Source organism: Haemaphysalis longicornis, unplaced genomic scaffold (genome assembly GCF_048455015.1).
Source record: "Haemaphysalis longicornis isolate Haplotype H1 unplaced genomic scaffold, Haemaphysalis longicornis Haplotype H1 scaffold_9, whole genome shotgun sequence".
NCBI lineage: Eukaryota > Metazoa > Arthropoda > Arachnida > Ixodida > Ixodidae > Haemaphysalis > Haemaphysalis longicornis.
The window spans coordinates 117027093-117053594 of NW_027526460.1; the positions used below are offsets into that span (position 1 = coordinate 117027093).

Consider the following 26502-nt stretch of genomic DNA (forward strand, 5'->3'; position numbering starts at 1 on the left):
AACATGGAAGGCTGAAAACAATTTTTTGTTGACACTGCTAAAGCTAGAAATAAAGTAATCGGTTTTGTATCTAATACAGGCAGGTGGAAAATGCATGGTGACAATTCAGGGGTGACGAGCATGCTGCAAACGTCTCATTCTTATTTCGTCATCTTGGTCAGATCAGACAAGTCCTGTATCCTCACAGCGTCCATTTGTTCGTCTTTCCGCTCAAAAAACCTTTCCTCCGCTCGTCCAGACAAATTTCCATGCCACTTCCTTTTTGCGGGCAATAGCGGCACCAAGCAGCTGTTTGTTGGCCTGAGTAAGATGCTCGTTGACGTACACTGCGTTGGTCTAAGACAAGCCGAGCTGCTTAGTTGTGAGCTTCTGCTTCCTAGCCTTAGCAAGAAGCGCGTGGCGCTTATCCCTCCGGACGAAGCGAACCACGATATTCGTCTCGCCTGGCTTCCGCGTTAGGATTCGGTGACACGTGTCAATGTCATGGCTAGAAACAGGCTCTTTGAGAACGTCGCCGATTTTTTAGACAACGTCAATAGGATCCTCGTCTGAGCTGATGCCCTTTATTTCCAAGTTATTTAACCTTGTGTACTGCTCCAGCTCGTCAACTCTCCGCGTTAAGCGCTTGTTTTCGTCTTGAAGGGCTTCATTAGCTTCGAGCAGATGAGCTATTTCCTGTCGAAGTGCCTTCAGGCCGGCACCGATCGCTTTTGTTTCGTCACATGTATCACTACAAAACTTCACACTATCTTTCACACTCCGCAACTCGGTTCTCATTTCTCGTTTGAAGTCTTCAAGAGCCTTCATAATTTCCTTAGCGTTGCCAGCCATGTAGCAAAGTAAAAGTTTGGCAGCAGTGCGCAGCAATTTGACAAGGGGATACTGTTTCAACAACGCCAAAGTCTTACTTGCACAAAACAGGTAGGTTAGCGAACTTGGAGACCGCTTTCGCACCTTTACCAAACTCAGCAGCCACCCGTGATGCCGTCTTACAAAGGTAGCCGATGGTAGCCTACCACGCTGATTGGTGGGCGATGCGGCGATGATCAAAGTAGCGTTGGAAGCCACGCCGTTGAGTAAACAATCTTGGATCCGGCCGGATGCGTGAGCGGCTGCTCTTCCAAAGGGCGCTGTCAACCCACTGCACCCGAGAGGAACACGGGAGTGATCCAACCGACTGGCGCACGCTGCACCACTCTTGCGAAGTGAACTAGCTGCGATGACCAGTTGTCATAGCCAGGCGTTGCGCTGCTCGTTGAAGGCACAGAAACCACACCTTCACTTCAGTGTCGCGAATCCACTAGTCACTGGAGCCAGGAGCAAGGGAAGCTGCGTAGCAGCCAAGTAAAATTCCAAGTTTCATCAAACTTAGCAGATTCCGGAGTCTGCGCTGGCAACACTGATACCAAGATGGCTGCGCCCACACGCAAAACGGCCACTGTAGGTTTTTGCACTTTCTTCGCAACTTCTTGGCCAATTCAGACGCAGTTTCTTGTTTTTTAGCCTAATTGTAAGTTCCGATGGAAGTTTGTGGTAAGGAATGATCGCTGAGGGTGAAGTTTCAGCCGGATTCAATCAAAATTCGGTGGTTAGGCTTGACCACCGCCTTACTTGTTTTTCAGGCAGATTTCAACGGTTCCAGGGGCTCCTGAGGAATAATCTTGTTTTGTCCAGGGTCCAGGATGCTTCATGAGTTTCTGGCGAGCCTTTTCGATCGTTGTACTACTGGAATTCCCTTGAAAAACTTGTTTTTGGCCGGAGCCCAAGTGGGAGCCCCCCAACAACTGCTTGACTTGGCTTGGCTCTGTCCGTGTGGGACATTATCAGGAAACATTCATCAACGGCGAAGAGTGGGGAAATGCTAGGGGAAGAAGTGTGAAGAAAATAGCGAGGAGTCGAGGAGACCACAAGTTTTCAAAGTGCGGGCCTCAATTTTAAAAATTGGGGTTACGGACTATGCAGCCCATAGGAAAGAGAGAAATGTTGGGTGAGCACGCAGTGGGCAACACCTTTTCGGAAAAAAGGCCGGATAGGAATTTGGTTAATTATTACAGCCAAATAGGTTATTTTAAAGCGGGAAAAACAAACCTAAAAACGAATTTAGGAGCCCATCGCGTGCAAAAGCATTCCATTCCACTTTCCCAGCCCGCCTCATTACAAGACGGGAAGGCACAGCACACATGGGTTTCTGATGTAGTAAAGAAATAATAAAAGAACAAAAAAAAGCGATAACTTCACCGCAAAATCAAGCGCTACAGAAATCGATTGAACGAAAGCCGCCGCACAAAACAAAACAGAAAACCAGAAAAAAAGCGCTTGCCGTGGAAACGAACCTGGGTTCACCGCGTTATGAAACGGTTACATAGCCGGCGCACACACGGTGCGTGGACGAGAGACGAGACAGCGCTGGGGACTGAACCATTTATTCGTCCGTGAACACAGTATTTAAAGCATAGCAAGGGAGAGGGAGTTGGGAAGAAAAGAAAGGGCGAGGAAAGACATGACGCTGAGTTGTTGATACGTCACACGCCTGGCTCAGGCGGCTGGAGATAACAAAGCAAGCCGATTTACAACATTTCTCCTCCCTTAGTATTGAAAACGCTGTACAGGCTTTCTTTCCCGAGTAGAGCGTCGCAAAACCTGCGGTGGTTCCTGCGCCTTCTGGATAGGCGGTGGCGGTTTTGCGGGTGCCACCAGGTCTGCAGGCTGCTCGTTCAAATCGCCTTCGTTGTCGGTTGGTGTGTGCGCAGCTGCAGCCGAAGGGCTCCCCTCGTCTTGGTCTCGGTGAACGCCGCTCCGAGCGGATGCCGGGCTCGGCCTGGAACGCACTTGGTCTATGTGACGTCGAACCACCCCAGCGGGCGTTTGTATGATGACCATGCGAGACCCTGTTGTGGACTGAACTTTCCCTGGTGTCCATTTCTCCCCCTGGCCGTAGTTACGGGCGTACACGGCTGTGTCGGGCGGCAGTGTCCACTCTTCCGTCTCCCGGGTTGACCCTGGGAAAGGTGGGAAACACGAGTCCAAACGAGAGCGGATCAGGTAGCCGAATAGAAGTTCGGAAGGGGATTTTCCCTCGTGCACGGCGTTCTCCTGTAGTTGAAAAGAACTTTCACTAATTTCTCTTCCAATGTGCCTTCGCTTATCTTCTTTAAAGCTTCCTTAATCGTCCGAACAGCTCGTTCAGCGAGCCCGTTAGATTGTGGGTGATACACAGCCGTACGGAGGTGTGCGATGTTATTGTTCTTCGCAAAAGTGGCGAATTCTTCACTAGTGAACTGCGTGCCATTGTCCGTAACTATTGTGCGTGGAACACCGAATCTGGCAAAAATGCTGCGTAAGCTGGCAATTGTGGATTGCGTGCTTGCATGCCTCATGGGCACGGCTTCAATCCACTTAGTGGCCGCATCCACGACCACCAATATCATGCTGCCTGCGACCGGCCCGGCGAAATCGGCGTGCAGCCTCGACCATTTTTCCTTAACGGCTGGCCAACTCATTGGTTGAGCGGAGGCTGGCATAGGCAGGTTTTGCACGCAGTTGTGGCACGACGCTGAGAGGTGTTCTATCTCTCGGTCTAGTCCCGGCCACCAGAATGCCGATCTGGCGACAGCCTTCATTGCCGATGACCCTTGATGTGTCTCATGCAGCATATGTAGCAGCCGTTCTCGTGCTTGTGTGGGAACAACTCGATGACCCCAGTATAACAACCCATGAGCCACGGATAGTTCTAACCGGCGGTCCGAGAATGGCATCAGCTCTGTGTCCTTTACATGTTTCGGCCAGCCATTCTTGGTGTACTCAACGACCTCCGCTAGTAAAAGGTCCCGCGCAGTTAGCTCTTTGAGTTCTTCGACAGACACAGTACCATCATCGAAACTTGCTAGAGCGTAAACATACTCTGGGGGTTCGCTTCTCGCTGGTGGTGCTGGAGTCTGCAGCGGTAGCCGGCTAAGGGTGTCGGCGTTTAGTAGCAGCTTACCGGGCGAATACTGAAGCTTGTAGCGAAATCCGCCGAGGTAGAGAGCCCAGCGCTGTATTCGAGCTGCGGCCAACGCTGGCGTCGGCTTCTCCGCGTTCAGCAGGCCCAGAAGCGGCTGGTGATCTGTGACCAAGGTAAAATCTCTGTTGAGGAGATAGTCGCGAAATTTCGACACCCCAAAAACAGGGGCCAAGGCCTCACGTTCTAGCTGAGAGTAATTCCGCTCAGCAGTGGTCAGCGTTCGCGAACGGAAGCCTATGGGTCGGTTCACTTTTCCATCTGTATGAAACAGCACGGCACCAATGCCATGCGGAGAAGCGTCGCACTCCAGTTTTAATGGCTTCGCGGGGTCGTAGTGAACGAGCACCCCTGCCGCAAGTAGGCACTGCTTTGCGTTGGCAAAGACGGTGTCTTGAGCTTCTCCCCAGACCCAACGCGCATTTTTGCCAAGCAACTGGTACAAAGGTGCAAGCAAAGATGACATATTCGGAAGGAACTTGGAGTAATACGACAGCATGCCCAGAAATTAGCGTAGTTCCTGCACATTTGTCGGGCTAGGAGCCTGGGCGATTGCTTCCACGTGTTTCTCAGTGGGGTGTAGGCCGTTTTTGTCGATTTGGTGCCCTAAGTACGTGACTGAAGGCTGACTAAATTTGCATTTGTCTAGACGGAGTTTTACACCATGCTCACGGAAACGCTGCAGTACCGCTCGCAGGGTCTCGCTGCTTCTCTGTCGCTCCGCAACCAACACATCATCGAGGTAAGCTTGCACGCCTGGTAGCCCCTGCAGGACTGTTTCGATTTTTCGTTGGAAGATGGCTGGAGCAGACGCTATGCCAAAAGGCAGCCTCTTGAAGCAAAATAGCCCTCTATGCGTGTTAATTACGCATAGCTTCTGCGATTCTTCGTCAAGCGGTACTTGATTATACGCGTCACGCAGGTCGAGAGTGCTGAAGTACTCTCCCCCGTTTAGGCACGCAAACATGTCGTCAATCACCGGCAATGGGTACTGCTCCAGTTCGCATACAGGATTTAACGTGATCTTGAAATCGACGCAAATCCGAACGGTTCCATCTTTCTTTAAGACGGGCACAATGGGCGTAGCCCACTCCGCATGCGCTACCGGTGATAACACCCCAATTGCTACCAGTCTGTCAAGTTCTTGAGAAACCTTATCCCGGAGAGCGAAAGGAATGGATCGTGCCTTACAGAACTTGGGTGTAGCTCCTTCCTTGAGTTAAGGTGCACAGGGGGACCGCTGATGCAGCCGAGTTCCGCGCTGAAAACGTCTTGAAACTCGCTGACGATGTCGTCCACGGCCGGCAGACTCGTTGGCGATCCGGCTTCCGCAGTCAAGTTAAGGACAGGTGACCCTGCATTGCTCAGCTGAAAAATTAGGTCCCGCCCGCATAGACTAGGACCGGGGCAATTTAATACTACCAAGGAGCAGTCTACTACGGCACCCTTGTAGGCTACCTTCATGTCCAATTGTCCTAGGATGGGGAGCTTGCCAAGATAACAGGAAAGCTTGATAGATGAAGGTTGCAATGCCGGCCATCTCTCCCGGTTCTTTTCATAAATTTCGCGTGGCACAACGCAGACGGGCGACCCCGTGTCTATCAGCATTGGCATGTCAACGCCGCACCAAGTGAATGTCCTGTGAATTGGGGGCTCTAATTGCCACTTGCGAGATGAATTCAAAGTCCAGAGGTGCATAGCTTCGTCTACGTTCCCATCCGCACAGTCTTCCGCCACCGCCAGTGCTCGTCCCCGCATGCCTTGCGTCTGCACGGTTTCGCGTTTCCTCGGAGCGTCGCGCGAACACATTTTCGCAAGATGACCCGGCCTACCACAGCGATAGCACCTACTCTTGGCCCATCCGCACGCGTGGCTGTTATGCTTCTTACTTCCGCAGCGTCCGCATTTTAGAGTAGGCTATTTCGTCAACACGCGCTGCGCGTCAACCTTCAGTACGGTAGTTGTATCGCCCGATATCTTATTTGCGTCATCTTCTGCCGTTTCGGCTGATAATGCTATCGCTTCGGCCTCCTCCAAAGTCAAGTTAGCTTTTGCCAAAAGCTGTTTTTGCAAAGCCTTTGATCTGACACCACAGACTATACGGTCGCGGAGCATTCGTTCCAGCATGCTGCCGAAATTGCAGTTGTCTGCAATGCGTCGGATGTCGACAAGGAAATGTTGCAAAGGCTCACCTTCATGCTGACATCGAATGAAGGACCGGAAGCTTTCCGTTATCTCATGGCGCTTCGGGTCAAAATATTCATCGAGCGCTGCAACGACTTCTTCGTAGGTTAGGCTGTTCGGTTTCTTGGGAGCGACTCGTCCAGCCAAAATCTGCACAGTCCTCGTGTTTAACGCTGCTACGAGCAACGCCCTTTTTTTCGCTGTGTCGGTAACCCCCGTTGCCTCGAAATAAGCTTCTGCCTTGATGACGTACGCTTTCCAATTGTCCCTCTCGCCGTCATACTCGGGAAGATGGTGGTGAGCCATGGCTGCCGTTGTCATTCCTGCAGGTTCTTGAAGGACCGTACCGTGGTTTTGCTCGCCGTGCTCTTCTTTTACTTCATGGGTTCCTTTCTTGCTCGTCGCCACTGTTACACAGCCGGCGCACACACGGTGCGTGGACGAGAGACGAGACAGCGCTGGGGACTGAACCATTTATTCGTCCGTGAACACAGTATTTAAAGCATAGCAAGGGAGAGGGAGTTGGGAAGAAAAGAAAGGGCGAGGAAAGACATGACGCTGAGTTGTTGATACGTCACACGCCTGGCTCAGGCGGCTGGAGATAACAAAGCAAGCCTATTTACAACAGAAACTGCCCCCCTAGCAATTGCGCTGTCATCGCTATTTTAATGCGTAGAATTCATTGCCGAGTACACTGCCCTCCCCCCCCCCCCCCTTTTGCGAGGACCGTGTAATGCCCTGCATTTCCAAAAAAACGCAGATTTGGTTGAAGTAACTCCTGCATAAGGATAGTTAGTCGAACCGAATTTCAAAAAAACAAAAAATAAAAAAAGAGAGAGACACAGAACACTTACAAAATCAAATATATGCATCTTATATATCTCCCACCAAAACCAAGAAGACACAAAAAAGTTCGTAAAGGACATAGGTAGCATTTCTTATGTCCTTTGGCCACCAAGAAACAGACACAATAAACGAGCCGTCACAACTCTTACACACCTGTTGCGACGCTTATCAGAGCACCGAGAACCACCGTACCGCAGGTGCTGAAAAGGCAGCTCCAGAACGACGATATCGGGAAGAATGGCTTGGTATTTTCCCCGCTGTAAAAAAAGAAATATTATAGCTTCTGGTCAGCGCAGAGTTTGCGATCTATCGTGGGAGTAAGAAAGCTGCTATTCACTTATGTACATTTTTATCCCATAATGATCTCTCCCTTTGGACACAAAGCGAGATGTGCAACACCCCAGTAATTCTATGATTTTTTTCGACGACCTCAAAGTCTTGACAATAACAAATGAATAAAGAGAAGGGTAGAGAACTAGTATAATTTTATTTTTGCTTGTAGCTGCTGCACTCATGCCGGAACGATTTATTTACATTTGCTTGTAGCAGCTGCACTCAATCCAGAATTATGTATTTACATAATTTTAATTTGCCAGCAATTAACTGTGCATGCAGATTCGCTTAATAATCTCAAACTGATTAAAATGGAATACGTTATTCGTGAACAAACGAAATGAGAACACATAAATAAGAACTAGAACATGCCAAAACAAAGATTTGGATATTGGAGGTAAAATAATGGCCCGTACGTGGTTTCTGTAATGAAGCCGTTCGAAAATTTCACTTGAACGGAAAAAAAGCAAGGTACTTGTGTATTCTTGCTCATATCTTCCTGCACGTGGTTCATTTGTCCACGTACGTACAGAAGATTACCTCAAGTTTTTTCAGAAAGAAGGAAGCAAATTCAAGTCAACCTCTCTTTTGACGAGGTGTCCGTCCTATTCGCAGCTTCTCCCATGTAGGTTTTGTTTTGAGGACAATAGTCAAGCGTGACCGGCATATGCGGTGTCATGGCTCCCTTGGTAATTATTTGCCACATAATAATCATCTGCACTATCAGCATGACTAGTGTTGCAATTCCCGCTCCCTGGAAAAATAGGAAGCATGAGAGTTCATATATGAAGGCCCGATATCAAAAATATTCAAACAGACGGCTTAGCAGATACATTCGCTGTTTATAACACAGGTAGTCATGAAAAGATGCTTATCAAAAAATATTTTATATAATATTTCCAGCATGTCGAAGAGAAAAAAATTAATGGTTCGATTACGGTTCCGGCTTTTATTCATTTATTTCGTTCCGGTTCAGTTCAGCTCCGATTGGATGAAATCACGCACGGAACCGGTTCCCAAGCTTTGAACCGGTTTGTGAACCTGTTCGAAGAGTTGTGTAATTTGCAAACGGCGAAAGAATGTCATCAGCACCAGCCTGCCTACGCCTACTGCAAGGCAAAGGCCGCTCCCAATAAAGTCCAATTATCCCGGTCCCTGCGACCAATTTATCCGCGAAAACTTCGTGATCTTAATTGCCCATCTAACTTTCTGCTGCCCCCAACCACGCTTGCCGTCTCTAGGTGGTACAGGGGGGGATGTATGCTAGTTTAACGCTACCATGCAAACCAAATACAACTTCTTTTCAGTCACAATACCACTTTTTTAATAAAACAGGTGCGATTTGAAACACTAAAGCCAGATATTAGAGAAAACGTTCTATCCCCTTTTTGAGTAAGCCCTTATGTCGTCCTAGAGACTAGATAAAGCCACCGCCAACAGTCCTTACTGTGGCATTTATTGTACCACTTGAATGATAACTATAAGCTAACATACTGATAACTCTGTAATAAATATTTATCGAATTATCTCACTCCTGGCATTCTGTAGAAGAAACTTTTAAAGTGTTTCAATGCGTCGTGTCTGCACTGTTGAAAAGAACGTTTTTGCAGCTATATTAGAATTGAGAGAGCTATAAAAGGATAGTTTTGATTTTTTTTTTCAAATAATGCTCTGTTGGATTTTCCCTTAAAGGTCCTCTTGGCGTCTAAGACAAGCATGTTGCAACAGAGCATTCTATCCGCAGGTTAAGAATGGCGTCCGGCGCGATAGCTCTCTGCCTAAGGCGGTGGGCTGCTTAGGCCGGGGACGCGGGTCGGATCCGGGCCTCGGGAGCTGCTCTTCAAAAGGATGCGAAAAGCTGAAACGCCCGTGTGTGGAGATTTAGACTCACGTTTCTGACCGCCTTCCCCCCCCCCCCCTTATAAAAAGTAACCCAGCACCATTTAATACTGTGTACACACAACGTATTTGCACAGGTGGTCTTCGCGTGCCTCCCAGTGCTAATTTTTTGGGAAACCATAAAGCTATATTTTGAAGACCCGCTGTAAATATGTTTAGGGATGTTTCTCCGGGCCCCAAACTTGGCGCACGCCACTAATTTAGCCTTAAGACACAACACCACGAAAGAAGGCAATTACCTACAGGATACAAAGCGGGGAAAACGCATGCAGCTTTATAGGAGTAGGACTTCACTTGCCGCCCACGGTACTGTACATGTGTTGGGATGAGGGAAACGTGAACTGATCGCTGGTTCAGGTCTTCATTCATCATGATCGATACGAGATCCTTTTGACGGGAGGTATACGCAAAGGCGCGTGCGATGCCAATTATACTTCCATTTTTGTGCAGTTAAAGGAAGTGCAGTCATGGGACACAAGACAATCACATTAAAAAAAAAAACATCTGCAAAGTATTGCACGAATATTCACATAAAAGAGGTTCAGTTCCTCATCACACAATTTTCTAGCTCTAGAGCAACGTCGTTGACACGGCAAGCGAGAATTTTCTTTTCACTCAGAAAAAAATATATCTGAAGCTTGTATTTGTAAAAGCTTTAGATATACTTTTACATTTGTGAATTATTAGAGAAATTTTATGCGTGTTGTATGCCGTATAAGCCCTATCAAAAGATTGTTCGTCCTCTTTAGCTTGCACTTTTGCCAAGTGCTATTTTAATTTTTAGCAAAGTACGGATATCTAAGCGTATTTAGCTGCAAAAGTACAAATCACAGAACCACAAAATTACAAGACGAAGAAATTCTGTGAATGAAGGTTGCTTTCAAAATTGATTGGTGGTGTTATGCTTGATTATAAATGTGTTGGATTGTAAACTGTGTGGAAGCATCAAGGAGCAAGGCACTGCTTAAAACCATAGCGGAACTTACAGGTGCACTTTATTAGAAGATAACAGGGGCCATGAAGAGAAAGTACATGCTCGTCCATTAAAAAGGCTGTTTTGTCTCGATGACAATAGCAATTTTATAGTTACCTTCGAACAAATTATTCGGATACTAAAGAAAGCCTTTTTCGACAGTTGCCACTTCCTAGCCAATTTCCGGCCATTTTTCTGAGGTTACAGAATCTTGTGTGTTCGATTGGAGGCCTCCGACTTCAGCCAACACCAAAAACCTTGAGTGGGGGATTATAGCTGGGCCCCTGGCTTTGTTTGGTTGTACCAGTTGAATGTGAACGCGCAATTAAACGCACTCACAAAAATGTTTTAGATCCGATCCATACACGTCACTCCTGCCTGTACTACCTCAGTGTGCCGCGAAATTTGAAAGTTGGTAAATTATTCTTGAGTGTTTTGTTACAATCCTTTTGCTGCTTGGACACAGCTGAGTGAGCTACAAAATATTTAGGGCTTTTAAAAAAGGACGAAGTTGTATTTTGTCCACAGCACGTTGAGCATATTCCCCGCTTTAATAGCAATTACACTTAAAGGCCAACTGCACTCAAAATTTCGACTTCTTGAAAACCCTATTTCCGTATAGTCTGCTTAAAAAGAAAGCAACATGATGATGATGAAGTGGTTGTTGGGGGGGGGGGGAAGGGGGGACAGAGGCCGGTAACTGTCTGGCGTTACGCCGACACCTCAACCAAAATACAACAGCTGAAATACGCACGTGGACGCCGCAAGCGGCCAGCAAAAATCGGCGATTTTGAAACCGAAACCGAGGAGAGCGCGGCCATTGCAGTGACGTTGCAGCCGTCCAGCGAGCGGCCGGACGGTCACCAGTTCGGGAGAATGTCTGCGCGCAAGCTCTACGCGCGCACGGGGCAGCAGAGCTCGACAGGTTCTCCCGCTGCGTGGCTGGCCAGAGGAAAAAGCCACCGTCGGCTGGAACGTCACAGGCGCGTCATGGCTGTTTACGCGATCCGCCGGCAGGTGCAGAGTGGTCTGCGGCGGAGCCTTTTTAAACGCTTCTGACTGATTAACGAGGCGTTTCACGGGGCTACCACTTGTGTCTCAGCTTATTTGGGGGTACTTACTACGCATTAAAAGCAAATTTGGACGAGGTAAAATTTGAGTGCAGTTGGCCTTTAACAAAAATTTTCCTCCACCTCTCTAACTCTCTTTTAGTACGTGCGCATTGAAATTTACAAATGCCAATCTTGCTGAATTTCTTGTGGGTGTACTTCATACCGTTCGTCTTAGAGAGGCCGAAAACCGAATTGCTCCTGTAACAAAATCTTGGTGCAGGCCAAATAGCTGTATGTGGTCTGTTTATTTCATAACCCTTTAGTAGCTATGCTTAGTATTTCAGAGTAGCTGCAGCGCGTGAGGTCACAAAATGTGAATTTTGGGAGTTGTATTTGCTTACAGAAACATCAGGTTCGACGTTGTTGAGGTGTGGAGGGTGGCATGGGGACAGCGTTTTTCGGCGTGTAATTCGTTGCTCTAAACACCGTAATTATAAAAAATATGTGCCACCGTATTCTTAAAAATGTCAATTGACTAAAAAAAAACATATTCGTCTGAGCAGAGAGTGCTTACCTTAGAATGCACAAAGGGAAATGCCACAGCGAGTATAAGCAGACCGACAAAGGGACCCGTCGCGGCAGAATAAACCCTTATTACCACCTGTTGAACAAAAGCACAATGGAATGGTATCAGACGATGTACAAGCAAATGCTCTTTTTTGATTATGAATTGGTTCCAACATTTTAACATCTAGGTAATGAATGTTCATGAATAATCACTATGACGACCGGAAATAAAGTGCCGCAATATCAGTACCTATTTTGTGTGGAATAGGAGCGGAGCACGAGTGCATTGGACTGGTTAGATTTTGCGCATGTGCAGCGCAGTATGGACCATGAAATTATATATTTCATAGCCTCAATGTGACCGCTACTTACCCTGGTTACTGATCCCATGTAGACGCAGATGCAGCTGTATAGGGTCATTATAATTCCGAGCACGAACGCTGAAAAAATAAGGAATATGCATTAAAATACGTTACTGTTTGCAGAAGAGAGCAAAAGGGTAGCTGCCCAAGGGATGCTTTAGCACATGCCTGCCGTGCCATTTTTAAGTAGGATAAAATATTATTATAATATTAACATTAGTAATTATAATAACAGATGCCATAAACAGAGCCCATATAGGTATAATTAGGTTTTTATGCAACCATGCCTAATTTAGTTGGACGTATATATCAACAGTTCTGTTGCTTTCAGTGAACAATGTTCCAAGGGCATTGACAGTACTCTGTTATTTTTTCCAGTTTCCATAAATGAAACAGTGCCCGAACTGAGTTGTTTATGGAGCTTGGGCTATCAGCAAAGATCTTCAATATTGTGCTACCATCCAAAAGAGAAACAAGGTCTGTAGGAATCACCCAGTTTATTATTTGAATGACAAGCTTTGAACTCTCAAATTAAAAGCCGTTTTACTGCAATACATCTCTCTATACAATGTCTGGTACCAACGAAAGCTGCACTCAACAAAAATCACAGTACCACTGCTAGCAAGAGACTGCCTTCTTGAATACAATAGGTGGACGAATGCCCTGAATGAATCTTGTAGTTGTACAATTTTGTAAGCATTGAAGACCTTACGGGCCCATCGAGCGTACATTTCGTCGGCGGATATTTCAGTTATTAGTGATCTATTGGTTTCGCGTTGCTGGCGTCTTCAGGCAGCCATAACAGGCAGCAACGTATCCTACGAAGTGGAAACACCTGAGTACGGCTTTCTTGACGGACGACAAAGTCCCTTTAGTCTATAGTGTCTCCGCCTGTCTGGCATCCTTGTTGTCCCAACTTAACTAACCAAGCGCGTTTAAGAACACGATAGGGTTACCAGGCACATCCTGATATTTTTGCGGGGAAGCTAACCATCCGCTATCATTCCTTTTCTTCAAGCGTCCACGGAAATATGACCTCGCTTCCAAGAGCACAATAAGAGTGTGATAGAATCTGGGGCTCACCTGAATATGGATTACGTGGCAGCGGCAATGGGAATGTGCAACTAAGGACAATGATACTACGACGGAGACGACGGGAAGGATTCCCGATTCAAAGAGGCACCGTGTCTCCGGAGTAAAGTTCCTTCTGCACTCCTTTGGAGGTATAACCGTGCTCGGCGGACACTGCGGTGCTTCGCGCCCGCAAATGACACCATGACCCGTCTTTCCAACAGGCACTAATGCCGGCGCCACGGTTCTGTCACATAACTTAAATAGGGAGAAAAGTGAACAGTAGGCTCTTCAAAATGGAGGAATGTCTCCATTATGATCAGAAAGAAATTACTATGCCCTAATAAGGCATAAAACCCGCTATATAGTGTATACGTACAGGAATCTTCGAATTACTTTCGGAATATTCCAAAGCGGTATCACCATCGCAAGCTGTTTCTTCAGAACGACATACGGCGCCACGCGCACCAGCCTAAATACACCATAAAGGTAGATCTGAATGCCGTACCCGAGAACAGCCACATAAGAATCCTCGGCATGACTATACACAGAGGTGACAGAAACGAACTCGCAATCTACCACATACGGAAAATCTCTTAACGTTTGAACCACATGGTAAATCGCCTGACCACAGAAAAAGAGAAATAACCGAATAAGAGAACACAAAAATTATGCGGACACTGATCGCTAGACAGATACCATGAGGCCTGGCCTAAAACATACTGAAACCAAAAAAAGGAATTAATTACAACATCTGGGCATCAGGTAACACAGCTCTCAACCTATCCTTTTTTAGAAGCATCTAAAAGGCCCTCAAAAAGGGTCTTAATTATAACCTTCACGAAATCAGTGAATCCACTCTTCCAGCCCAACAGAGTGTTTCGAAAACCGAAATCGGGACACGGCATCCTGAGAAAGCTAGGCTGCCTTCCCGAGAAGAAACGACCAGTAGATATGATCAACATGTCACCGATGCAGTGATTTTTCATAAAACATACGCCTCTCTAAAAAAAAGATCCGCCCAAACCCACCAAATAACAGGTGACCGGCCAGAATCAAATTCACGTTGGGTTGTATACAGCTATGAAGACGCGCTATACACCGACACCGGGGTTTGCCGAAGTTGCAAGGTAACAATCGTATTAAAGAGCCACCCCGGCAAACGGTGACTGCATGACCAGCTTTTACCCAAAAACAACAAAACCGGAAGTTTCAGCGATCGTTTCCCAATCCTCCTAGGAAAATTGTCAAACAAATGCTTAAGTTTGAATTCGGACAGGCGAAATCTTCAAACTCTTCAGAGAGACCCTCCTACTCTAAATGCAGAAAATTTTCAACATTACAATCATATGCCGACACGAGGAACTGGAATGAATAGATGCAGCCGACCAACCAGAAAGGAAGCTCCCATACCGTGGCCCTTGTGAAGAGAATATTACAACACTCTCCTTCCATAAAAAAAATCGTGCGCGTGTCCTCATCGTCATCCCCAGAAAACGATCCTTATCAACTCCAAAGATTCTTACCTTCAACATTGGATGCAAACCAACTCATGTACCTAGAAAATTCTGATTGGCAAAAATGTTTCGTAGAAAACATGGGATATTAAATAAGAAATATACAAATTATGGTAAAAAAATTCACCCTCTTCATGCAGCGTTGCCATTTGAAGGATATAGACAGGGTGGAACAACTGTAGTATTGCATATTTCACTTCTAACGAGACGTGTGAGGCGGCGATATCCAGCTGGTAACACCAAGATGACATGAACGGACAGGGAACGAGCCGCTGGATCTAAGGTCCTGGCCTTCTGGATCCATGCATGTTCGAGCTCCCTACCATCATTTTACCCACCTTTTCTTGACCCCAAATATGTGTTGCTCAGTAAAGTTTTCTGCATTTCTTTCGCTCCGTAAAAGCTCAAAATGGTCAGTCATGCCACAACGGTGCACGATAAATGCTCTAAAAGGCTGACCTTGTCAGTGTTTTCCAAAAATTGATCAGCACCTCGTATCCGCAATATTATGCGCCCACTTTTCAAACTGCACAAACTTACGTGACCTCTGTGTTACCGCCGCGGTGGCGAATGAAAACATTGGCACGTATTTCTAAAGATAAATGATTAATTCAGCAGCTCCGTTTCAAAAGCACCTATCAACTCAAATTAAACACATTGAGCGGTAAATCTTAATATCATAGTGTGGATTTTGCTGAGCAGCTTTGTTTGTTATTAGAAAGCTTTGTATTATAAAAAAAAGGTCTTTCTTTAGCCGCCGGCGAGGTTGGTCGCTATCACGTGTGACGGGAAATGCCACAAGTGTTTGTAACTTCTTTGTGTTGTGCGGTGAGGTGTGTGCATTTTTTGGCATTCAGGTTTGTGTCAATTTTGATAAATTCTTTATTTGGAAAGAGTGGTGCGGTCTGTCTGATTTATTCCTGGTGTGCCCGTGCCGAGGTTGCGCTAATTCAACATTTTCGAAGTCTCCAGCAAACTTTCACGTTTACCAGAACTTTCTCAAGATCTTCAATTGTCATACCTCACGTCCTCTGAGACAGGTAGTATGCTTCTGCTGGGAATAGGTAAAAATTTGTAGGCATAGTCCCCGATTTCCATCTTCACATCCACTCAAAGGAGACCCAACAAACTTCCACGCCTATCCACTTTCTTCTGAGAGAACCGTTGTGTGCTGCCATTATAATTATTGAGTTCTTAAGATTGCCGTCAGGATGATGTGCACTAAGCGCTGCGCTAGGCGGGGATAACGGAGAGCAAATTAAGTAAACCGGATTTGAGTAGCTTAGCTTAATTTCTCTCTGTAGCCGCTGAAGGCGAGTATGAAGTGGTGATGGCCAGAGTTGTAAGAGTTGAAATATTTTGCGCTTCATCTCTCCCTCTCCTGTGTGGTTTAATTATCCCTTGCTTGCAATGATTACAGTTATTTCAAGATGCCGACCAATAACTACACCAAACAGCGCAAAAAGCAAACTCACTGTTTCCGGTATACAAGAAAAGGGTGTTCACCATTAAAACTTTCCGTAAAATTGTGTTGCGGTTTGTAAAGCGAGGAAAAAAAATTTAGCAATCGATTAATGTTAAGTTCGGGCTCCGCATGTAATTAATGAAGGCCGCCGGTGGCTCATGTATTGGCGTCGCCTCCGCTGGTAGCTTCGATCCTGTGTCCTTTTCATGTAGCCGCACGGACGCCAAGTTCGGAGCCGCGGAGAGCGTGTGTTGTGCCCGTCCTTTTGTGTGTCTTAGGACGGGGGTGCTTAGCCTGAGTATCTCTGTCGCGTCGGAGGTGGCTGGTTCATTCGGCATAACAAGCTGACGGGAAGCCAGATTATCGTATCTCTTAGTGTTGAAAGCGCGCGCGGTGTAAGTTTGGAAAATCTTCGACTCCCGCGGCGGCGTTGGTTGTTGACGGGTCAATCGCCTCGGAGACCACCGAGTGGGCCTGAAGCGCGTCTTCCGGTGGGACTGGCGGCAGGCGGCGGCGCCCTTCGTCTGGGAGGGGATTAGCAACCCTCATTGTCCCGCCGCGCGTGCAGACGCACGGCGTCGCGGGAGGCGTCGCGGGAGGATGTTGGTCCCGCAAAGACCGCTGTAAGCCGTCGGCTGGCCTTTGAGCAGAGGCCGTCCGCTGAACGTGATGCTGTGTCCACTTTAGGCCGCAGATGTCGGGTATTTGCTTATCGGGTGCAACAGCGTGCGTGGGAAACGCACTACGAGTGCATAAGAGAGAGTGTTGGGTCACGTGACCGCAGGTGGGGACATGTGTGTGATTGGCTGGTTTCTGTGGCCAATCAATGGTTTGTATTATTTGTTTTGAAAGGTTTTTCTCTCTTTCTTGAACGCCCCCTTCTTGGAGGCGGGGTTTTTGTTTTAAAACCGGAGTGTTGGGTTTTGTCGAGGGTCGGTCGAGAGGGGATCTGGTTCAGTATAGATCTCGGCCGAACAGGCTGCTGCTGTCAGAGTGACAATGTAACTGTCACTCTGACCTGATGTAAAGTTGGAGTAATGTAAATAGTGCAAATAAACCTAATATCCAGCAAGGAAGGCAGTCCTCATCCCTCACCCGCTCCAAGCATCGGTCGTTGGTCATCGGAGCGAGTCGAGATCGTCGTCTCGGCTCGCGCATCAAAAGAACATCACTATTTCGTCTCCATCAGTTCGCCAAGAAGGTGGAGAGGCTAAATTTAACTGGCGCAGTCGGCAGGATGACCACGACCATCGGCTGGAGCTGGTGGGGCTTTGCGGAGAGACTCCTTCAACGCAAGGTTCGGCTCCGACCAGCAACGAGCCAGACTCCAAGCATCGACGGGGCGGCACCTCAGCGGGAGGCCTCGTGAGTTCCGGCTCAGTGCAGCAGCAGCCGCTATTCAACGGCAACGGGGCGATACCTCAGCGGGAGGCGTCGAGGGCTTCGGCCCAGGGCGGCGTAAGCCGCGGTTCAACGGGGCTACACCTCAGCGGGAGACCTCGTGGGCTCTGGCCCAGGGCGGCGTAAACCGCGGTTCAACGGGGCGACACCTCAGCGGGAGGCCTCCTGGGCTCTGGCCCAGGGCGGCGTAAGCCGCGGTTCAACGGGGCGACACCTCAGCGGGAGGCCTCGTGGGCTCCGGTCCAGGGCGGCGTAGGCCGTGGTTCAATGAGGCGACACCTCAGCGGGAGGCCTCGTGGGCTCCCGCCCAGGGCGGCGTAAGCCGCAGTTCAACGGGGCGACACCTCAGCGGGAGGCCTCGTGGGATCCGGCCCAGGGAGCACGGCCCCATCCCAGCGGCGAGAGCGGCGCATCTGGTCGACGAGCTGCTAGATCAGCGACACTGCGACTCGGCCGAACCCGGAGCGAGCACATTGGGCCCTGATTTGTTTTCTCTGGGTTTACCATGGCCACTATGCTAACGGGATGTCGCGGCACCGACCGGAAGGTTAGTGCCATTGTGCCCGAGATCGAGGAGTTGAGAGCTGAATTAGCTCTCAAAAATGCTCAGCATACTTTAAAAAAAGCAAGGCTAGCGGGTAGCCGGGGCGCGGATAGCCCGTCCGTATGGACGGCTGAGGAGCTCAGTGCTCAACTAGCGCAAGGAAGAGCGGAGATCGCCTATGAAAAAGCGAAGCTTCGCAGGAGTGGTAAACTCGAAGAGGATACCAATATTTTCACAGTGTCTGTTCCATCATGGGCGTTTCGAATGCCACAGGATGAGGAGAGTGGGAATGCAGTTGAGGGGGCTGAAACCACTCCAGTTGTTGAGAAACCCCTTAGCGTTCCCACCGCGACAGATGAAATCACGGGACTGCGCGAGGCAGCTGTCCCAGCTCTGGAAATTCAGGCGGGCAATGTACAGCTATCTGTTGTTGAGGCCATCCAGGGAACTGTCGAGAGTAGCACCGCCCCATGCGCCGACGTAGATTCCGCGGCCGACCGCGAGGAGCCCCTCGTGGATGAGCTAATTCAGAGATCGAGCGAAGCTGCAGAAAGCATTCTCATCTCGGAAGAGGCAGAGGAAGCGCAGGGGTCGGGGAAGGGCAGCGGATCGGCGCGCCTAATTGTGGAGCTTCCGTGCGCAAAGCATGAATGCGCAGGGGGTCCGCGGCGTCTTGCGCGTAGGTCGATTCCGACGGGCCCGAGAACGCGGAAGGCGGCGGCAGGTGTGAAGGCGCAGGTGCGACAACGTAGTTCGCGTTACCGCCGCGTACGGTGCTCCTTTTCTCCCGGGAGCAGAGCACACCGCGAGCCGAACCAGCGTTAGTGTAGGATCAGCTGGTGGCGCATGAAACGGAGTCAGCTTCCGTGCGACGGTCGGTGTATGCCGCCGTGGAAAGGGGTGTTTGCGCTGAATAGTGTACAGTGCTAGATAGAACAGGTCAGTGTTGTTTGGCGCACACGTAGTTGTTAGCGTGTCTTTCTCTGGGTGTGTAGGGATCGCTCAGATGAGAAGTATTGTTAGTTTTACCTGTACTGTCGTTCTCCCCCTTGTAGTTAGTTTTCTTTTTGTGTGTGCATGTTTGGTTGAGTTCAGCTGTCGTAAGGCGTGTAATTTGCGAGTAGCGCAGTTTGGCGGGTTTAACGCTGTCTTCTTGTGAAGCAGAGCCGCGGTTACAGCACGGTAGGGAGTGTACCTTTGGGTACAATGGCGAGTGCCTTCCTTTATTTGGGCCATTGGCATGTGGTCATGGTGGGCCATGGAATGTGCAAGTAGGGCCCACTTGTGGCGCTTGTGCGCGAACTAGTGTCTCAAGTACTGAAAAATGAACTTTCAGTACATCGCATCTGGACAGCAAGGGAACCGCAACCGGAATGAACAATCTGGTGCATTCTGAAAGAACAGGCATCCGCGAGTGCGTGAAAAGACGGTGAACGTCCTTAAACGTTTTTTTATTTGTACAGGACTAGCCTCATTTTGTGCGTTTGGGTTTGTTCGGGTGTCTGTTCCTTTCCATATGGTGAAAGAATGCCCCTGCATGCACGTAACGTTTAAGAGTGGATGGTGTCATTCATTCAGTTGTGAAGTTTGAACATTTATACCCTTCGTGGGATTGGTTGCCTTTAATGGTAGAGGGTGCCACGAGTTTGTTCTCACGGGCCCTGTAGTTGAGCGCTTTTGTTTATTGTTTGATGTTGCGCAAGCCATGGCTAGGTCAAGGCACTGAGTATGCCGTGTTGTACCCGTTTTTGGTGCAGTTGGCCGGCGCGTTGTGCTGGTTGGGTTGGTGTGTACCAGGTTGATTTTGTATTGTTGTAGTGTATTGTAATTTGTATTTACTTTGTATTGTACTCGCGTAACGGCTTGAGTGTTTTTTTTTTAGTTCTTGCTCTGCAGTAAGACATAACGTGCAGTGAGAGTAATGTTGTACGTACAGCTAGTGTACGGACAACATTCTTAGTGCGCAGGTGTTAACTTCGGGCTCCGCATGTAATTAATGAAGGCCGCCGGTGGCTCATGTATTGGCGTCGCCTCCGTGGTAGCTACGATCCTGTGTCCATTTCATGTAGCCGCACGGACGCCAAGTTCGGAGCCGCGGAGAGCGTGTGTTGTGCCCGTCCTTTTGTGTGTATCTCTGTTGTATCTCTTTTGTGTGTATCCTGAGTATCTCTGTCGCGTCGGAGGTGGCTGGGTCATTCGGCATAACAAGCTGACGGGAAGCCAGATTATCGTATCTCTTAGTGTTGAAAGCGCGCGCGGTGTAAGTTTGGAAAATCTTCGACTCCGGCGGCGGCGTTGGTCGTTGACGAGTCAATCGCCTCGGAGACCACCGAGTGGGCCTGAAGCGCGTCTTCCGGTGGGACTGGCGGCAGGCGGCGGCGGCCTTCGTCTGGGAGGGGATTAGCAACCCTCATTGTCCCGCCGCGCGTGCAGACGCACGGCGTCGCGGGAGGCGTCGCGGGAGGATGTTGGTCCCGCAAAGACAGCTGTAAGCCGTCGGCTGGCCTTTGAGCAGAGGCCGTCCGCTGAACGTAATGTTGTGTCCACTTTAGGCCGCAGATGTCGGGTATTTGCTTATCGGGTGCAACAGCGTGCGTGGGAAACGCACTACGAGTGCATAAGAGAGAGTGTTGGGTCACGTGACCGCAGGTGGGGACATGTGTGTGATTGGCTGGTGTCTGTGGCCAATCAATGGTTTGTATTTTTTGTTTTGAAAGGTTTTTCTCTCTTTCTTGAACGGCCCCTTCTTGGAGGCGGGGTTTTTGTTTTAAAACCGGAGTGTTGGGTTTTGTGGAGGGTCGGTCGAGAGGGGATCTAGTTCAGTATAGATCTCGGCCGAACAGGCTGCTGCTGTCAGAGTGACAATGTAACCGTCACTCTGACCTGATGTAAAGTTGGAGTAATGTAAATAGTGTAAATAAACCTAATATCCAGCAAGGAAGGCAGTCCTCATCCCTCACCCGCTCCAAGCATCGGTCGTTGGTCATCGGAGCGAGTCGAGATCGTCCTCTCGGCTCGCGCATCAAAAGAACATCACTATTTCGTCTCCATCAGTTTGCCAAGAAGGAGGAGAGGCGAAATTTAACTCTTACCTATTCCCCTTGTAAGCAAACGTACACGAGAGCCCAGATTGCTGTAGTGCTGGGAAACAACGTCAACGTACAGTACCGCAGCCTGAGAGTTGATTATTGAAGAAATTGTGCTGAAAAAAATAGAAACAAATTTAAATGTAAAAGGCGCCAAACAACACTATAACGAACCCTCCTAAACGTCGGAAAAACTTTGCACACCAACGAGATCCACATAAACGTATTTTGCTATTGTTCAAATAAAAATCCCGGGCCATTTCCACTCACGTTAAACCTGGGGAGGGGCGAAGCATGTAGTGTATAAGTGTATTCTTGGCCCGTTGGCGTTTCTGCCGACGGAGTTGAAACCATTGGGGGTGCAGGTATAGAGCAGTGCTGTAAAAGCCTCTTGTCTTCGAAGCACGAAGCTCAGCAGCGCTAGGCGTAAAGGAGTGTTGCAGTGTTTTTTTACTACGCGTGATGTGCTAGCGCGAGGCGTGAACGAGTTTTTCGGTGTTTTAGTGGCCTGATTACATAAAACGACGATTACGACGGTGACAAGAGACGCAAGCAGACCCATTCCTTAAGGGGCTTTGCCCCTAGAAAACTTCGACAGCCAAAAATGTATTGTAACAAATGCAACTCCACCTTTTATAAGGCAGTGAAAAATGCGCCATTATTTCTTAATTTATTGCCTACAAGCGTTTTAATGTGCATCCTGGTGAGTGAAATATTTCATTTTAAACAATTCTGAAAAGGCCGAAGCATAACGGATTGTTTCTGACACAAAGTTCTGCAGAATTAAATAAACTATTTCGCGTATAGGGAATGAGAGCTTTTATGCAGGAGAATGTGACGCGTTGACCCTCGCGTCGGTGCGACGTGGGGGGAGCATGACCAACTTGTGGGGGTGAGTCACGGCGTCGTTATCCCACTGGTCATGTTCCAGAGCAACGGCGCAGAGTGGGGTCACGGTATCTTTCAATAACGGCGTGATGCTGCAAGCACAGGCGCTTGCGGTTCCAAGGGCACACTGGCGTTTCTTCACGTTTTAGTCTGCCATGTGTACTGCCATCTATAATCTACAGCGCAAATTACAAACAGTCCCTCAGCAACGCCTTCACCGTAAAAAAACAATTTCAAGAGGCTTAACTATAGCCTCGACCCCCCTCGATGTTAGCAAGTTTCATAATAAAGATACATACCTCGTTGCAGCGCTAACAATAGCTGCAAGGAAGATCCCGGTGAATCCGGAGAATCCGACTAGGTGTTTTTTTACGTAAAAGGGTAGAATCTGCAAAGGAAAAATCATTTATCAGTTGCAATGACTGCAAACTTGTTAATGTTTGTGAGCAGCCTCCAATCACAGACTATCACCAAGCGTTACAGAGATAGGACGACGGGGTAAGGTGCTATAACAAGCGCAACTAAAGACCCTTTGCCGCTTTTCTCACGTAGAATTGGCAGTCAGAATGTAACCAGTATAAGCAGCCAAGACGTGAGAATGGTAATGATGAGAGAACAGGCAGTTAAGTCAGATAAATATCAGGTGTCAAGTTTTGGCAATGGTGGGGTTGTAAAAAATGAAACATTGACGTCAAATGTAACAATACTCATGTTAGAGGCAAAATAAAGACCTTTCAAAGTAACAAATGCGCCGTACGCCTATATCATACTTCGGACATACAGCAACGAGCGGACTTTGAGTGGAGCGTTAGGAGTACGCAATAGAAACCATCAGTATAACATTTTAAACTGCTCAAATCAAAGTAACATTTGCTCTACCGTGATACCGTCAGGGGTATGAATGAGACAAACTTTTGAACAGGCTGGTGCGCCCTTGAAATATATTGTCAACCTTGAAAGAGTTACGACAGAAGCAAACACGGTAATGTGTAAACTGAGCACAATGACATGGTGCCAGCTCTGAATACATTGGTATATATTAATTATCGGCAGAGTAGTTGTAGGCCCACATGTCCATCAGCTGTGGGGCGGGTGAAACGCAGGGGCAGAAGCAGGTTCCCACAGCCGCCCGCCGCCTCTATCGATTGGCCTTGGAATCACCTCACCGGTGGTTCCCAGACCCACTCTTAGAGAGCGCAGTGGTTCAGCAGGGGCTAAAGCCTCCGTATTTTCCAAAGATAGCCCAAACCATTGTACAAAGAGGAAAGGAGAATGTCCTGCCCACCCTCTACATACTCTTCACCCGTTCGCCCTTTTCTGCTCCCCTATTGCACCAGGCTGGACTCGTAACAAGAGGCCTCCGATGACCCGCCGCGAACTAATTTCTTGCTGGGAAACGACGCCATTGGTTAGCGTAGTACGTACGGGGCGCATGTGCGCTGCACGCGAAAACAGGCACAATTACACTATGCTCACTGCGGCCTTGGCTACAGCGTGATATGGACTAACTGTGCCGTTGGCTGCTCTACCAGAGTGGCAAAAGGCGATCAGCTGTTTTTCCGGGGAGAGAAAAATGGCAGAAAACGGGGAGCAATGTCGCCGCATTGCACCGGGAGGAAAAAAATTGATTGTCCTCGAGCAAGGATTTTCGAGTTAAGCCATCACGAATAAACTCGTTCGAGCACACTTGCCTCTGGAAGTGTGGGTCAAGCTTGATACTAACATGACTGTAAAATATAAAATTGCAGTGTGACGTTTCCGTCCACGTTTTCTCGCATGATTTTAATAACAATCACAGCATGATTCTTTGTATTTTGCTCGTTTTAAGCCAGGTATTCGAAAACACCCACGCTCATTGCCGCAAAATCTGGTTTGTCGCGATTTTGTTTCCATTTGAGAACATTTGAAGCGGACGAAAATACGTTTCGCCAGAGAGCAAACCCGTCTTTGATCTTTTTCTTTTAAATTTAATTTTTCCTCTTGAACTCAATGGTTATCTGTACGCAAAGTATCTATGTCGTTCTGCGTCGCTCTCTCAGTCGTTCTCTGTGTTCGGAGTGTGTATTTTTACTGCGCAGCACGTACGCGTCCGCTACTGTTGTTTGACGGCGTCGCCGGCCTAGTAACAGAGCGAACGAAGGCGACACTGAAGGCAGAAGGAAAACGTAAAGAGGAAAGCGTGACGAAGGTGTGAGGGGGAAGGCGCTATGCCGAGGCCTCGCGTGACGCTCTCGGCGGCGACGCGCTACGAGGTAACTGAGAGAACAAAGAGGCCACCGAAGATGAGCCCTCCGGAAAGCGGGGGATGAAAATGTGGCGCAAGTATTAGGGGGAGGACAGTATGCCCATGCAGCGCCACAGATGCCCAGCACACGGTATGTGATGCCCGTATATTGGCCCTTCGGCATCCTTGCTGCGTGGCTCAACCGAACCACGTTACATTCGCGCGCTAGGTTCGAGTACGATTTAGAACAACATGCTGAGCGGCGGCGACGCGCTTCGAGATAACGGCAGAGTATAGTGATCACGCGATCGCTTCCTGAAGCGCAACAGCTATGCGGCGTGACCAAGGAGACTCTAATTCGCGCAGCGCATGAATTTCGCTTTAGGGAGTACAGAAATCGTCAGCCATTTTTCTGTTTGTCCCTATTGTTCTGCACTTGGAGGACGAATTTTATGCATGCGTGTATAGTTGTTATAAGAGAGCCTGATGTTTTATAGTTTGTTTGTGAAGTGGTTGTTGTGAACCTAGTTCTCAGCGGTGAACAGAGGAGGTTCGTTCCATAGTTCAGCGGTAGACATTATTTCCAAGGTAGTTTCGATTATTCCTCCCGAAAATAGTCCTCGGCAGAAGTGATCGATGCAGCATACAGTATAGTTGTTATCAAAATATTAATTATCTGACGCACTGATAAGAGATAATACCAACACGCATACGACAAAGGAGCAATTGAGCAAGAATAAAGTCTTTTTGTATGCTCTCCGGTGATCAAAAATGCCCTATTTTTACAATGATAATGTCAGTATGAGTTGTTACAAAATAAGGGGACTGGAAGGGTCGTCCACGCTGCAGAATGCGCGCACACACAACAACATTTTTTTACCTGAAAAAGAATTAGGAGCACGTGAGTGAACTTTGTAACTTTAAAAAACGAAAGCTGTTCGTTTACAGACAGTAAAATCTGCTGCCACGTAGTGTTCATAGTTTTGTGTAGCTGTTTTCGAAACGCGTACGCTAAACAGAACACTTTTCTTTTGAAGCTATATGGGGCATTATCAAAGGCTGCCAAGGAACGCAGTTAACTTGTGCCTTCTGTTTTCCAGATCTGTGGGATGCCGATCCTGCCCTGAATATAAGATTCGCGTACGCAATAAAATGTACTTTCTCTTCAGTGGACGGTTTTGGTAATTTTTGGAGAAAATGTACACACGTGACCCATTCCGACAGTAGGCGTACATGTATCAACTTTTAACGGGTCGGCAGTTAGAACAATGCTGGGGCTCATTTTCAATTTTGTGGTACCATTACGCACTTTTGAGCTAAACAGAAATGCAAAAGTGCTAGACTTTTCAGCTGGTGAAACAAGTCCCGCAATAAATCGCCCGTTGGATACCGAAAAAGTAGAGTGGGACGCACCAGCTCGAGCGCGCAATTTGTTTTCCTCAAAACACAATATGATAGCTAAGACACGCACGAATCATAAACTGTTATTCCTACGTACTACGGGGAAGCGTCGTTATAAATTTTGGACCCGAACTTCCACGTTTCCAGCAAGCATTTCAACGTGCCCCCAATGCGAAACAAAATGGGCCGTGCGTGCCGGTGAGTGTCGCTCACTAATGGCGGCCGAGGATGAAGGGCGAGGAGGAAACGGTGCTGAAAGGTGGCGTTTCAGCTACCTTTGAAAAATACAGGGTCCTTGTACAGGCGCGTTTCTCGCGCCACTGAAGTTTACCTGCCAATTTTTTTGTGCTTACCGAAGAATTTTTGCGGCGATGACGCGCCCGCTCTCCGAAGAGCGGATGTTTAAGTTGGAACCCACGCAGGAGGACTACACCCCCACTGTTTCCTCAGATTTCACAATGGACGCAACTGAGTTTTCTTTCTAAGCTTTCTTCAAGGATTAAGAAGACGCGAGCATATTGTAAATCATTGCAACAATAGGCTGAAACACCCGCCTATTTTAAAAACCTGGCAAAATATTTGCCGTTTCTAAATCAACTAAATATATTTACAACAGTTATACATTTCTCCTATTGTGTGATGACATATTTTCGCCTTTTGATTACTGTATTTCGTTCTTTACCCACTTT

The 26502-nt window shown here is 48.0% G+C and overlaps 2 protein-coding genes across 2 annotated transcripts in view; both read right to left on the bottom strand.

Annotated features, from left to right (window-relative positions):
• The window catches only part of LOC144151808 (sodium-coupled monocarboxylate transporter 2-like), an 89278-nt gene that overhangs the window by 7663 nt on the left and 55113 nt on the right, over positions 1-26502 (bottom strand). Inside the window, exons 8-13 of the mRNA XM_077682942.1 lie at positions 22488-22576; positions 21307-21416; positions 12227-12294; positions 11862-11948; positions 7945-8117; positions 7184-7287 (exon numbers count right to left, since the gene is read on the bottom strand). Coding sequence (XP_077539068.1) covers positions 7184-7287; positions 7945-8117; positions 11862-11948; positions 12227-12294; positions 21307-21416; positions 22488-22576 — 631 coding nt within the window. The remainder of the gene's footprint in view (positions 1-7183; positions 7288-7944; positions 8118-11861; positions 11949-12226; positions 12295-21306; positions 21417-22487; positions 22577-26502) is intronic.
• LOC144151809 (uncharacterized) lies at positions 3983-5920 on the bottom strand. Its single transcript, XM_077682943.1, has 2 exons — positions 5192-5920; positions 3983-4105 (listed from the first exon to the last, which is right to left on the bottom strand). The coding sequence occupies exons 1-2, from the start codon at positions 5807-5809 to the stop codon at positions 4079-4081; spliced, it is 645 nt and encodes a 214-aa protein (XP_077539069.1). The 5' UTR covers positions 5810-5920; the 3' UTR covers positions 3983-4078.

Excerpts from the sequence above, each read along its gene's own strand:
- LOC144151809 (XM_077682943.1), bottom strand. The coding sequence starts at position 5,809 with ATGTGTTCGCGCGACGCTCCGAGGAAACGCGAAACCGTGCAGACGCAA. Across the intron at positions 4,106-5,191 it reads AGGAGCTACACCCAAGTTCT|ATCACCAGCCGCTTCTGGGC; the intron begins GTAAGGCACGAT and ends CCTTGGTCACAG.